The sequence below is a fragment of the Solanum dulcamara genome, chromosome 12 (genome assembly GCF_947179165.1).
Source record: "Solanum dulcamara chromosome 12, daSolDulc1.2, whole genome shotgun sequence".
Lineage (NCBI taxonomy): Eukaryota > Viridiplantae > Streptophyta > Magnoliopsida > Solanales > Solanaceae > Solanum > Solanum dulcamara.
Window position 1 is genome coordinate 7,287,973 of NC_077248.1, and position 14,020 is coordinate 7,301,992.

The following is a 14,020-nucleotide window of genomic DNA, read 5'->3' on the forward strand; positions in this document are numbered from 1 at the left end:
TCAACTACATACTTATATTTTATGGGTTTCTATTACTCTTTTAAACTACTTTAAAACAGATTAAATAGCACCCAAAAATAGACACCCACATTCTTAACATGCTGTGAAAGACACACGCTATCAGCTATCGGATATATATAATGATTTAATTTTTTTTTATATTTATAGTTCATTCTTTAATCTTTATTCTACTTTTCTTTTTCTTTTAAAATTTATAATTGATATATATACACAAATTTATCCTTCAGTTTATAGATTGCTATAATATTTGCCCCAAATCCTTCAAATGCTTTCTTGACTTTATTAATTTTTGAAAATTTCACAAAGAAAAAAAAACTATTGTTCTCCATTTTGTTCATCGAATTTGTGCAAATCTGTGAAATTTTTGAATGTGATTGGGTTGGTGTGTTGAATCTACGCATTATTTGTTAATCGATTTTGAATTGTGTGTGAAGATTTGAGCCAAAAATTAAAAAATTCCATTGATGTAAGAATGTGGGTTTGAATCCAAATATGAAAATTTTTACTTGAAATTACTAATTTATAGAGGCTAAATTGAATCCTCTATGGGAATTCCATTGTTGAGTTCTTAAGTTTGAAAACATCTTAGATTAATTGATTTGAGCTAAAAAAAAAATTGACGAATGAAGTAAAAAACACAAATCCATGGAAAGCCATTGTTAAAAAGCTTCAAAGTTCAAGTATGAATTTGTCAAGTGAATTCATCTTTTCTGATGATTTACTTCCTCATCATCGTCGAGCTTCGATGAATTTCTCTAGCAAAAATATATATATTTATCATCCATCAAAGATGGATTGTTGGGATTGCTGATTTTTCTTATCCACTGAAGTTCCCTCTCCATTAAAAAGGGGTCATTTTACTAATAAAAATAAATTAAAAAAATAAAAAGATATTATTTAATTATAATAGAAATATTATAAAAATATTTTATATATTTATTTTTTGCTTCTCATTCTCTCAAAGAGAGTAAAATACACTTTTTATTCCATGTCTACATTTAAACTATTATTTATTCCGTTTTAAAGTAGTTAAAGATGATAATAGAATTTTTGTGAAAAATAAGTGTGTAGTTAAAAATCCTAACTTAAGGTCATTTAACTATTTTCTCTAATATTTAATATAAGATAATTAAAGCATATAATAATAAGAAAAAATCTTACATTTAATTAGTTTATATCTTACTCGTTGAATAGTCTTGATTGACAATTATCTTCACATTCTAAGGTTCCTTTTTAGCATCTGTAACAGACTTTTGATTGCCTTTAATTTTCTTCATTAGTGCAGCAAATCTTACTGTTTTCTTAATTATGTCTATCTTATCCGCCATATATTACATTGAACTTTGTTCCAATTTTGTATAAATCCACCTAAAATTGCGTGCCAGTATAGTCCACTATTTTATTTTCCTTTTATTTGCTCTTACTGCTGCTGCTTCTTCTTCTTCTTCTTTTCTCAACTCAAGATTTAGATTTTCATCTTTGATTTATCTCCGTGAAATTCCAAAACTCAGGTGCGTACTCTTTTTTTTGAATTTTCGACGATTTTTTTTTTACTCTGTAAGCCAATTTACCTTACCATTTATTAATAATTTGTATGATCTCGATGGTGTATATATTCTTACAGCATTTTTATTTTTTTTTGAGTTTGTTTGCTTCAGAGGTGTATTCAAAGTGGATCGGATAAACAGAAGAGATATTTTTTTTTTATTTCATTTATGATTTGGGTCGGAAATAGAATATATTATAAGAAAAAGTGTAAAGATTTGAACTTTTGATATCACTACTAAAAAATTACTATTTTCCTATTGAAAACTGATCACGGGCTATTCACATTGATTTTTTGATTGAATCAATAAGAAAAGGAAAAAATAGTAATGTTTGATTGGTTAAAACTAAGATATTTGTAGAATCTGGAAATTTGGCTAAACATGTTTGATCTCTACTTCATTTGTTTTAAGCTTTTGCTTTGAGGCTGATTTTAGTTAGATTACTAGGGTAATTTTGCTCAATTATAGTTGTTAAATTTAATCGTCATTCTCAACTTTATCCGAGCCAAGAGTATATCAGAAACAATCTTTCTATCCCACAAAGTTAGAGGTAATGTCATACATCTTAACCTCCCAGACCTCACTTGTGGGATTTTACCGGGTATGCAGTATGATAAATTGCAGCATAAGTAGCTGCATAATTGACTCTGTTAAGAACAATTGATCAGAGATGAAGTATGAACTCCATGAATGTAGAAGGAGAAGAAGAAGAGAGGAGAATTTGTTATTGATTGAATGTTATACAGAACTGATGTGCTCTAGCCCTTTTATACTATTACATACAACACACGTGATTCAATATTTCACTAACTAACTCCTCTAACAGCTCAGCTCCAGCTGGCATTGATTCTAACTGACTAAGTGTAATGAGCTAACTGCTTACTAACTAACTCTTAACAGAACTTGGTCCTAAAACACGCCCCCTCAAGCTGGAGTTGGTGTATACATCAAAAACTCCTAGCTTGTTCACTAGATGATGATGTTGAGTGGTTCCCAGACCTTTGGTAAGCAAATCTGCTGGTTGTTCTCTTGTGTTGATATATTCACATTGGACTAAACCATCCTTGATCTTCTCCCTCATAAAGTGACAATCTATTTCAATGTGCTTGGTCCTTTCATGAAAGATAGGATTAGCACTGATCTGAATTGCTGCCTTGCTATCACAATGTAACTTCACAGGCATATCAACTGATACATTTAGCTCCTTTAAAACCCCTACCAGCCAAATAACTTTTGATACAGCTGATGCCATACTTCTATATTCTGCTTCAGTTGAGCTTTTACTCACTGTTTGTTGTTTCTTGAATTTCCAGGATATTAGTGATTCCCCCAACTTAACTATATAACCTGTCACTGACCTTCTAGTATTGGGGCATGATGCCCAATCTGAGTCACAGTATGCCTCCAAAGTTGTGCTTCCAGTACTACTCAACAATATTCCCAATCCTGGACATCCTTTTATATATCTTACAAGTCTCGATGCTGCCTCCCAGTGTGAGATCTTTGGTCGTTGCATGAGTTGTGACAACACTTGAACTGTAAAGCTAATATCAGGTCTAGTTGTTGTGAGATATAGTAGTCTTCCAATGAGTCTTTGGTATGAGGTCACATCTTTGAACAAGGGATCATCTATTTTCCCTGTACATTCATCATAGTCTACTGAGGTCAACTTGACATTTACCTCTAAAGGTGTAGCTGCAGGCTTTGCTCCACTTAACCCAGACTCTGAAATGAGTTCAAGAGCATATTTCCTCTGGTTAAGAAGTATTCCTTCCTTGGATCTCAATACTTCAATACCAAGAAAGTATTTTAGATCACCAAGATCCTTCATGTTGAAATTATTGTGCAAAGCAGTCTTTACTTCTTTAATCATCCTGCTGTTGTTGCCTGTGATGAGTAAATCATCCACATAGATTAAGACCATTGCTATCTCCTTCCCATCCTTCTTTGTGAATAACGAGTGATCATATGAACTCTGTATGTAACCTGCTCCAACTAAAGCTTCAGTTAACTTGAGATTCCACTGTCTAGAGGCTTGTTTGAGGCCATATAGTGATTTAAGGAGTTTACACACCTTGTACTCCCCCTGCCTCTGAAAACCCTGAGGCAAATCCATGTAAACTTCTTCAGATAAATCACCTTGTAGAAAGGCATTGTGAACATCCATTTGGCACAATGGCCAGTTGTTTGAGGCTGCTATGCTGATAACAACTCTTATAGTGACCATTTTGGCCTTTGGAGAAAAAGTTTCATGGTAATCAAGCCCTTCCTGCTGATTGTAGCCTTTGGCCACCAATCGTGCCTTGTATCTTTCTACTTCACCATTTGCTTTATGCTTGACTTTATACACCCATTTAGATCCAATAGCCTATTTACCAGGAGGAAGATCCACTATGATCCAGGTGTTGTTTTGTTCCAAGGCATTTACCTCAACTTGCATAGCATCTATCCATTCTTGATATTTGGAAGCCTCCTTGAAACTTGAAGGTTCTGCAGTAATTGAGAAAGCTGCTACATAGGACTAATAAGATGTGCTCATGTTAGAGCAGGAGACATAGTTCTCAATAGGATAGGAGCAAGTTGCATTGCCCTTCTTTTGAACTACATAGTCTTTATGCCACAAGGGTGGCCTAGAGGCCCTGGCAGTCCTTCTATTTTCCTGCTGAGAGACTACCACATCTGCAACTTCTGGGGCATCAACAAGATCAGGAACATGGACTTCAGGGTTGTAATTGAGAAAGCTGCTACATAGGACTAATAAGATGTGCTCATGTTAGAGCAGGAGACATAATTCTCAATAGGATAGGAGCAAGTTGCATTGCCCTTCTTTTGAACTACAGTCTTTATGCCACAAGGGTGGCCTAGAGGCCCTGGCAGTCCTTCTATTTTCCTGCTGAGAGACTACCACATCTGCAACTTCTGGGGCATCAACAAGATCAGGAACATGGACTTCAGGGTTGTTATTGGCAACTGGAGCAGGGTCCACATAGTCATGATCATGAGTGTCTTCTAGCACTGGACTGATAGCATCACTAAACTCAGATGATAGTTGATGTTCAGTAGTACTTGGAGGCTGCTGCTCAGATATGAACCAGTCTGAATCAGTAGTGGTTTGTGGAGATGGCAGTAAGTCTAAAGGAATGGCAGGTTCCTTGAAAGGAAATACGTGTTCCATAAAAGTGACATCTCTGCTGACAAAGAAAAGCTTGCTTTCCAAATCCAAAGTCTATAACCTTTATGCGTTTCTGAATAACCCATTAAGATAGCTTTCTTATCTTTAGGGCCAAACTTATCTAGCCTAGGCATTATTGAAGCAAAGCACAAACAGCCAAACACTCTTAGGTGATCTAACTTTGGTTCCTTTCCATACAACAACTCATATGGTGACTTACCAAACAAGACTGCACTTGGGATTTTATTGATAAGATAGGTGGCTGTTTTAATACAATGACCCCAGAATTTGATTGGGACTCCTCTTTGGAACTTTAGTGCCCTTGCAGTATTTAATATATGCCTATGTTTTCTCTCCACCACCCCATTTTGCTGGGGTGTGTGGGCACATGAACTCTGGTGAACAATACCAAGGGAAGAAAATAAATTGGAACATTTTCAGTTAAAAAATTCAGTACCATTGTCAGACCTCAGAGTTTGAATCTTAACACCAAACTGAGTATTAACCATTGTCAAGAAATTTTTAAAAATAAGATGCACTTCACTCTTACATTGAATCAAGCATGTCCAGGTGAACCTACTAAAATCATCAACCACTGTGTCAAAGTATTGCTTCTTATCATAAGTAGGTGTCCTATATGGACCCCAAACATCAACATGTATAAGCTGAAAAATGCAAGTGGATTTGCTATGACTATCAGGAAAAGCTATTTTACTTTGCTTAGCTATAGGACAAGTTTGACTGTCATGATGATTACTATTGTTTATATGCCCTTTGAGTACTAAGATGTATTCCATTGCCTTGAGGGATGGATGCCCAAGCCTCATGTGCCACAGATCAGTATTATTAGTGTCTTTTATTGCTGCACCAACAACTGCACTTATTTCATCTTTGAGCAGATATAGACCTTTGTCTTCTCTACCAATCTCAATCACCCTGCCACTGTAAAGATCTTGCAACACACAGAAGTTAGGAAAGAAACTAACACTGCATGATTAATAAGCCTTGCAACATAGAGAAGGTTGAACTTGAAATCAGGTCCATGTAGGACATTCTTTATTTTCAAATCTCCCAAAATAATAGTCTCTCCTGTATTGCTTATTTCAGCCTTGTTACCAGTTGGTAATTGAACTGTATTTGATCCTTGACCTCCTAACTGTTTGAAGTCATTTAACAATTCTTTACAGGAAGTGATATTGTGAGTTGCCCCTGAATCAATGATCCATTCATATACACAAGGTTGAGCCATTAAAGAAAATGTACCTGCCAGATTAGCCTTGCATTCACTTGTCCCATCTCGCCCTTTGTTATGTAGTAAATTCCTTACTTGGTCCAGTTCTTCCTCATTCAGTTCAGCATGTCCCATTCCTTGTCTAGTTTCCACCTTTTCAGCATTAGCATTGTGAGCATAAGGCCTGAAATTTCCTGTTTTGGCATTGTTATTGTAGCTTCCTTGTCTGGAGTTGCCTGCTCCATTCTGATAGAATCCAGTTTGGTTTCCTGTTGTAATGTTCTTCCTTTTGCTTTTGAAGTCTGATTGATATCCTACCAACCTGTAACAGTCTGCTGTTTGATGGTTTTTATAGCCACATACCTCACAAGTTGTTCCAAATGCTGGTGTCTTTTCTCTGAAACTTTGTGTCTTTCCTACCATCATTTTGAGTGGATCCTTGTTTGAATCAATTACTCCTAACACTCTTTGGCTTTCCTCTTGTACAACAGTAGCATAAGCTTGATTTACACTAGGTGTTTCAGTTTTTAAAAGGATATCACAATGCATATGACTAAACGACTCATTCAATCCCATTAAGAACATCAAAAGTCTTTGCTGGTGCAAGTGATCTATATGAGGTTTAGCTTCAGCACACTCACATGAAGGAGATGATATTAACACATCAAATTCATCCCATAGATCTCTCATCTTAGAGTAGTGATCAGTAACAGAGTCATTACCTTATTTTAGGCTTGCAACTTCTGTCCATAGCTGATATACTCTTGTGAGGTTCGATTTGTCGAACCTTTCCTTGAAATCCTCCCAAACTCGTCTGGCATTTGATGCATACACAATCGTAGTCAACAAATTGGTTGCCACTGTGCTACTTATCCACGAAAGAACCACCGCATTGCATCTTTCCCATTGTACTGCCAATTCATCTTTATACGAGCTTTTTACACAGGTTCCATCCACAAAACCGAATTTATTCTTTACTAACAGCGCTAATCTCATTGATCTACTCCAGAGTCCATAATTCTCTGGCCCTGTGAATTTGATTGCGATCAACGCTACACCAGGTGTATCTGATGGTTGTAGAAACAATGGATGACTGTGTGGAAGTGTTGCTACTGTGAGCTCCGCCATGGCTGCACTCTAGATTCAGCTAAGATGATGTAATTTTTGCGGAAATTGATCTACTTCAGTAATCGTTGCTCTGATACCATGATAAATTGCAACATAAGTAGCTGCATAATTGACTCTGTTAAGAACAATTGATCAGAGATGAAGTATGAACTCCATGAATGTAGAAGGAGAAGAAGAGAGGAGAATTTGTTATTGATTGAATGTTATACAGAACTGATCTGCTCTAGCCCTTTTATACAATTACATACAATACACGTGATTCAATATTTCACTAACTCTTCTAACAGCTCAGCTCCAGCTGGCATTGATTCTAACTGACTAACAGTGTAATGAGCTAACTGCTTACTAACTAACTCTTAACAGAACCTGGTCCTTCAACACAGTAGTTGTTGTTGTTGTTGTATTCTCAGCTCTGTCCCACTGTGACCCTTGATTAGTCCTATTGGACTTGTTTGAATGAGGACTAACATTGATCATGCTGCAGCGAAAATGCATAGAGAGGCAAAAAGCTCCTATTTTGATATGCCAGCATTGGATGTTTCTGTTGCATTTCCACAAGCAACTCCAGCGTCCAACTTTCCTTCATGCAGTAAGATTGACACCTGATTCCATTCTATATTTTACATATTCTATTATTAACTCGAATATACAGAGTGTTCACTCTTTTCAAGAACTCACTAAATTGCTTGATGTGCTTATTTGCATGTTGAAGCCATTCAACATTTTTGCCAGATTGCATTTCTACTAATATTTTAAGGGCGTGCTATTTCTAGAGAAAAATTATGTGATAGGGCTACAGTTGCCTTGCACCTTAGAGGACAAAACTTAGTTGATTTCTACCCTTGATTGACTGGATATCCTTTGCTACTATCTGCTTTAAGCTGAATAGAAACACATACTTGGGATCAACATAGGAAAATATTACTTTTGTGTGCTCGTAATTCCGCCGGGTCATTGTGCTGACTGTAATTTAAACTTTACAGCTTCAGACTATTATCAGTTAGCCGATCTGTTGACTCCTGAGGAGCAAGCCATCAGAATGAAAGTGAGGGAATGCATGGAGAAAGAGATTGCTCCTATAATGACAAAGGTATTTCTCTTGCTCTCTGTAGTTGTTGAATGTGCTGATATTTTTTTGGATTCCATTATTATAGTAGCAGCTAATATTGTGAGTAGAAAACAAAGATATATCCTTAATGCTTCAAGTCTCAAATCATCTGAGGATATGTTTACTGCTGTAGATGCGCTTAAAAGTGAACTCCTTTTTAATGTTTTTGAACAGTATTGGGAGAAGGCAGAATTTCCTTTTGAAATCATTCCAAAAATTGGTGCTTTGCACATCGCAGGCGGCACTATCAAGGTGTTTTAAGGGCTTGACAAATTTCTATATCTAATCACTTATAGTGTCCTACGAGGAATCTACTGACTTTTTGGCTTCAGGGGTATGGTTGTCCAGGTCACTCAATAACTGGAAGTGCTGTTGCTGCAGCAGAAGTTGCCAGAGTTGATGCAAGCTGCTCTACATTCATTTTGGTGCATTCATCTTTAGCAATGCTAACTATTGGTAAGTCTTGTTATTGTTTGAAATTGCTTCTGGTATCTTTGCGTCTTTGAAATTCCGGCATGGTTGACACATTGTTTTAGGTAGAAGTATTGTGATATTTACCAGTGGTATTCGTCGGCTGTTCTTTCGATGGGAGATGTTCTTTATTTTAGATAATGAAAGCATATGATTAATACTAACTCAATGAAATAAGCTTCTCTGAGATATACATTTTATGTCGATATGAAGTGAACTAATTACACCTTGTTGGTCTGTCAAGAATAGGGCTATGTGGGTCTGAAATGCAAAAGGAAAAATACTTGCCATCATTGGCCGAACTTGACACTATAGCTTGTTGGGTGAGAATTTTTTGTTTTGGTCATTTCTTTAGCATTTGTATCTGTGGTTACCAAATATTAGCTAGTAATTGATGCCTCTTTGGAATTAGGGTCTAACTGAGCCTGACTATGGAAGTGATGCAAGTGGATTGAAGACAACAGCCAGAAAGGTCTAGATTCTGCATTTTAACTTCAACTTTTGATTTCTATGTTATTCCGTATTGGTTTCCATTTTAATTTGGGAAAAGGTTGCCAAATATTCTTCTGCAAAATCTGTTATTGTCCTGATTCTAAATGATAGGTTGAAGGAGGTTGGATCCTTGAAGGGCAAAAGCGTTGGATAGGAAACAGCACTTTTGCCGATATATTGGTTATTTTTGCTAGAAATACATCCACAAACCAGATAAACGGGCAAGTTACAACATTCTGCTTCTATATGATCCTATTTAGCACCATCTTTCACCTGTTGCATTGGTAACTTAGGATCATGCAAAATATCTCGAGGTTTAGTTGATCTTCTAAGTCTGCTAATTTCTTCAGCTTTCACTAGATTGATATTTTCAGTATCAGTTTTAGACAAATGATGTGTTCAGTATCCATCTTTATACCTTCTAGTGATTGGTTTAAACTTGCTTGATACCATTATTGATATAGGAAAATGACCCTACGTCATAGTTATATAAATAAAGTGCACCTTCACTTCCATCCTACCTCTTGACCATCATAGTTTATTTCTCACAATTGGTGTTTGCCTTTGTCTCAGTTTCATAGTAAAGAAGGATGCTCCAGGATTGCAAGCTACTAAAATAGAAAACAAAATTGGTCTACGGATTGTTCAAAATGGAGACATTCTCTTAAAGAATGTTTTTGTCCCTGATGAGGATAGACTGCCTGGGGTCAATTCGTTCCAGGATACAAACAAGGTATGACCATATGGATGGGGTGTTCTATTTGCTATCGGTGTTCAATCATGATCTGTGTAGTTTGTTCATTCATCAACGTTCAGCTAAACAATTTTCATGCTGTGAGGAAAGAAAGTGACCAACAGACTAAAGTTTACACCTTTGAACAAAACAAAATATAATTACTCAGTTTTCCTTGCTTGGCCACTCTATTGCAATACATTCCACCATTTCCTCCCTTCAAATATAAAAAAAAAGTAGGAAAAGAAAAAGTCTATCTGTTTCCTCTTTCAAATTCTTATATTTTTCTTTCTTGAGTTAATTCTTGTATGCATATCTGTGCTTACTGTTAGATGATTGATTGTATGCTCCTTCTACCTTTCCCGGTTGAATAGGTTATTTTCCATCGTCATTGGAAAACTTCATAGGCATAGTGCAGAGCTCCTTCTACTGCAGCTGTCATTTTTGTTTTATATGAATAGCTTAGTTCATTCATATTGGTGAATTGCACAATTGACATCCTCGCAGTCGGAGACCCTTTTTTTCATGCCAAAGGCCATTTTACATGTCACGAATAGTTTGTTACTAATTTTCTTTCATCTTGTTTCACTTTTGCTTTCATGCATTTCAGTCAGCTGTAATTGTTTCTTTTGAAGTCGTCTGTTTGCTATATGTTTGCCCCTATCTGACCTTTTATCTTGTCCTCTCTTAAAGCCGAGGGTCTTTCGGAAACAGCCGCCCTACCTTTTAAAGTGGGGGTTAGGTCTGCGTACACTCTACCCTCCCCAGACCCCACACTATGGGATTATATTGGGTTTGTTGTTGTTGTTGTTGTTGTAGCAGAATTATTGTTTCGTTATCTTATTTTTCCCTTGAACAGGTGCTTGCTGTATCGCGTGTTATGGTTGCATGGCAGCCTATTGGCCTTACAATGGGTGTTTATGATATGTGTCACAGGTAACAATAGATAAGCTCATCAGTCTTTGTTTATTATACAATGGTAGGTAACAATAAATAATATGAACTCTGTAGATGACTATGTTATGTCCGATTGTAAGAACTTGTACGAGCATTTTATAATCCCTTCTCTTTTGAGTTCCCGTTTCCAACCTTTTTCTGTTGGCTAAATTCTCTGTGAAACTCCAAGGTACTTGAAGGAGAGGAAGCAGTTTGGAGCACCATTAGCCGCTTTCCAGATCAACCAACAGAAATTAGTCCAAATGTTGAGCAACATTCAAGCAATGATTCTTGTTGGTTGGCGGCTTTGCAAACTCTACGAGAGTGGTAAACTGACTCATGGTCATGCAAGCTTAGGCAAAGTAAGTCCTTTTTTACTTCAGATTTTCAAAGTTGTTACATTACATGCCCTTTTTGGACTGATCAGTAACAAATTGTGTGCGGGGTTCAGTCATGGATTACCTTGAGGGCAAGAGAGACCGTTGCTCTCGGACGAGAATTACTAGGTGGCAACGGAATCTTGGCTGACTTTCACGTCGCAAAGGTTTGTTAACAATATCCAATTTTTACTAGGTAAATCATGTTTAGGTTTCATTTTATATCTTGATCGTGTAGGCATTTTGCGATCTGGAGCCCATATATACATTTGAAGGTACTTACGACATCAACACGTTGGTAACGGGTAGAGAAATTACTGGTTTAGCCAGTTTCAAGCCTGCACCATCAAGGCAAAAGAGTCGTCTCTGATAAATTTCATCTTCTTCTGTCAGGTTTGTAAGTATTCTGCTGAATAATATTCTGTTTGGGCAATTGTAACTCTAGACTACTTTTACCACCTATTGTAATAATAATACCAACTTATAATAAAATTTGAATATATAACACCTTGGAGGTGGCCGGTGAATAGTCTTGAACTTCTGACCGCGCTATTTCAAATTTAGTAATTTTTGATTTTTGATTTTGAAGATTTGACACAGCAATCCTAGATTTTTGAGGAAAGGAAGATGCATGCATGAAAAACCGCTAACCAAACGTTCTATACATGGATAGACATCCTTCTAGTATACATGATAAATTTATGGATATATGACACACTGTTCACCTAAATTAGCCTACCTTTTGAGATTAGAGAGATTGTATCCAATAGATTATAGACCGACCATAAGGAAAAGCGTATTAAAATAAATTATTTTTTTAAATCGAAAACAAAGAAATTATGACAAAATACTATTAAAAACATGACCAAGTATAATTCTAAAAAAAGAGCAGTAACTACAATAAAATAGTGTGATAATCAAAGTAAAGAAGACAATAGGTAGCAAGATAACACACTATTATCTACTAATTTTTTATGTTAATCTGTATTTTCTAAGACCTTTTATTTAAGATCATATTCTTGATAAACTGCAAATACATAGTGTCCTGTTTTTAGCTAATTACTTCTCTCCTATACTGCTTAGCGTATCTCTCTTAAAATTATTCATAAACATATCTAAATTATTTCAATCCTTTTCAAAACTTGTCCTCCCTGAAAGGCATTTTTCCTTTATCCCGGTTACTTTGGAACGTAGGGAGTAATTGATAGTGTCTATCTAAACGTAAGGGTGTGTATCTTCTCGTAAACGACGAAGTGACCAACACGATAAAACCAATAGAACACAGCCAAATAAGCAAAGCAAATGTGCGATGAGGTCCTACACTAGGAAATGCGTCACGCTAAAATATTCCCAAACGTTTTTTCACGCTACTTATTTATTACACAAACTTTGGCTTCCTATATGAAAAAATTTCAAACTAACGTCTCGTTCAGATTCCCTGAAAATATGATCATTCAAAAGTGAATTATTTTGACAATTCCAACATGCACAAAACAAACACATTTTTGAAGATTTCGAACTACAACATGGTCTCAAAAGCAAATAAACTTGCTAATTAATTAGCAACCATTTGAATTCTCATTATCCTGTTGCTGTTGCCTCTCAGCTTCTCTTTGCATTCCCATCATCCTAACCCTCAATTGTAGTTGAGCTGCAGCACTCAAAAACTTCAAACATTGCAAAGGATTAAGTAATCCCACAACTCTTTCAGCTGTTGTTGTCCTTAACCTATCAGCATCCATCACCACATTCTCTAGAGCCGTCTTCAATAGGTCTATATTTTCATCCACCTCTTCGTTTATATTATCAGTGTATATAACTTGCATTCCTACTCGATGTGCTAGTTCCACCAACGGTGGTGCCGCCACGCTCTCTTGAATATTCGCCAGCTCTTCCGTTAGGGACCTTTCTTGAAACTTCGCTTCGTGTCTCAGCCAGTTGATACTCTCAACTTGATGCTCATTCAAATCCTTAATCGATTCAGTTACCTGTTCATAGTATTTTAAGTATCGAAATTAATTTTATAAATAAACAATTAATTAGTTTATATATTTGGATAAAAATATTAAAACTGATGATAGATCAGTTAAATATTTAGACGATCACATAATTTAATCGTTACCAGATTGAACGCTAAGCCGGGATTGAACCCGGTGATCCATAAGATGCTTCTTTCGAGGGGAGAGAACCAAGTAGGTGAAAAGACTCGTAAAACATTCCTATGAGTCATTCTTGATTTTTCTTCATAATATTCTTGATAATGAGCTACAACTCTAGAAATGAGGTCTTTTATATCACTTTCTTGGGCTTCTTCATCAAAAGTCTCTTGTGCTACAATTAGTTCATTTAGGTATTGTTCTTGCCTAATTAGCCAACTTTCTAGAAACACCTCAAAGGAATTATCATCATGGCTACTTCTATATGATCCTCCTGCCATAATTTGATTAATCTTCTTCTTTTAGAAAGAAGAGAAGTTGAGATGGAGAGAGATTGTGCTTCTATTTATAAAGGGGAGGAAAAAAGAGGTGTTGGGAACTTGCAACTGATTTTTTTTTTTTTTTTAATAACGGTGTAATGGGAAAGGGGATTACGGTGGGAAATCGATGTTTTTCATAGACAATCAACTGAATTATTAAATTATTAAATTTTTAAATTTGTAGTTGAAAGGTCAAAAATCTTTTTTTTAAGGTATTTGGTAAGGTTTTTTTTATAGAGAAAATAAGTATTTTTCGAGAGTAATAAATATTATTTTTCAGAAGTTAAAAAAAAACTTTTCTTTTAAAGAGTATTAAACACTGTCCTTT

General features: G+C 35.8%; 2 protein-coding genes across 2 annotated transcripts; one reads left to right on the top strand and one right to left on the bottom strand.

The window, feature by feature from the left end:
* Positions 1 to 1,294: 1,294 nt before the first annotated feature.
* On the top strand, positions 1,295 to 11,753 carry LOC129876254 (acyl-coenzyme A oxidase 4, peroxisomal-like). Its single transcript, XM_055951631.1, has 13 exons — positions 1,295 to 1,532; positions 7,584 to 7,688; positions 8,083 to 8,189; positions 8,382 to 8,459; positions 8,540 to 8,663; positions 8,928 to 9,001; positions 9,091 to 9,150; positions 9,282 to 9,391; positions 9,744 to 9,903; positions 10,763 to 10,839; positions 11,030 to 11,201; positions 11,291 to 11,383; positions 11,455 to 11,753. Exons 2-13 carry the CDS (start codon positions 7,589 to 7,591, stop codon positions 11,584 to 11,586), a joined length of 1,287 nt encoding a protein of 428 aa, XP_055807606.1. The 5' UTR covers positions 1,295 to 1,532; positions 7,584 to 7,588; the 3' UTR covers positions 11,587 to 11,753.
* Positions 11,754 to 12,644: 891 nt separating this feature from the next.
* On the bottom strand, positions 12,645 to 13,670 carry LOC129877077 (protein ZW2-like). The gene is made up of 2 exons (XM_055952556.1): positions 13,339 to 13,670; positions 12,645 to 13,204 (listed from the first exon to the last, which is right to left on the bottom strand). The coding sequence occupies exons 1-2, from the start codon at positions 13,651 to 13,653 to the stop codon at positions 12,776 to 12,778; spliced, it is 744 nt and encodes a 247-aa protein (XP_055808531.1). The 5' UTR covers positions 13,654 to 13,670; the 3' UTR covers positions 12,645 to 12,775.
* Between the last annotated feature and the right edge of the window lie 350 nt (positions 13,671 to 14,020).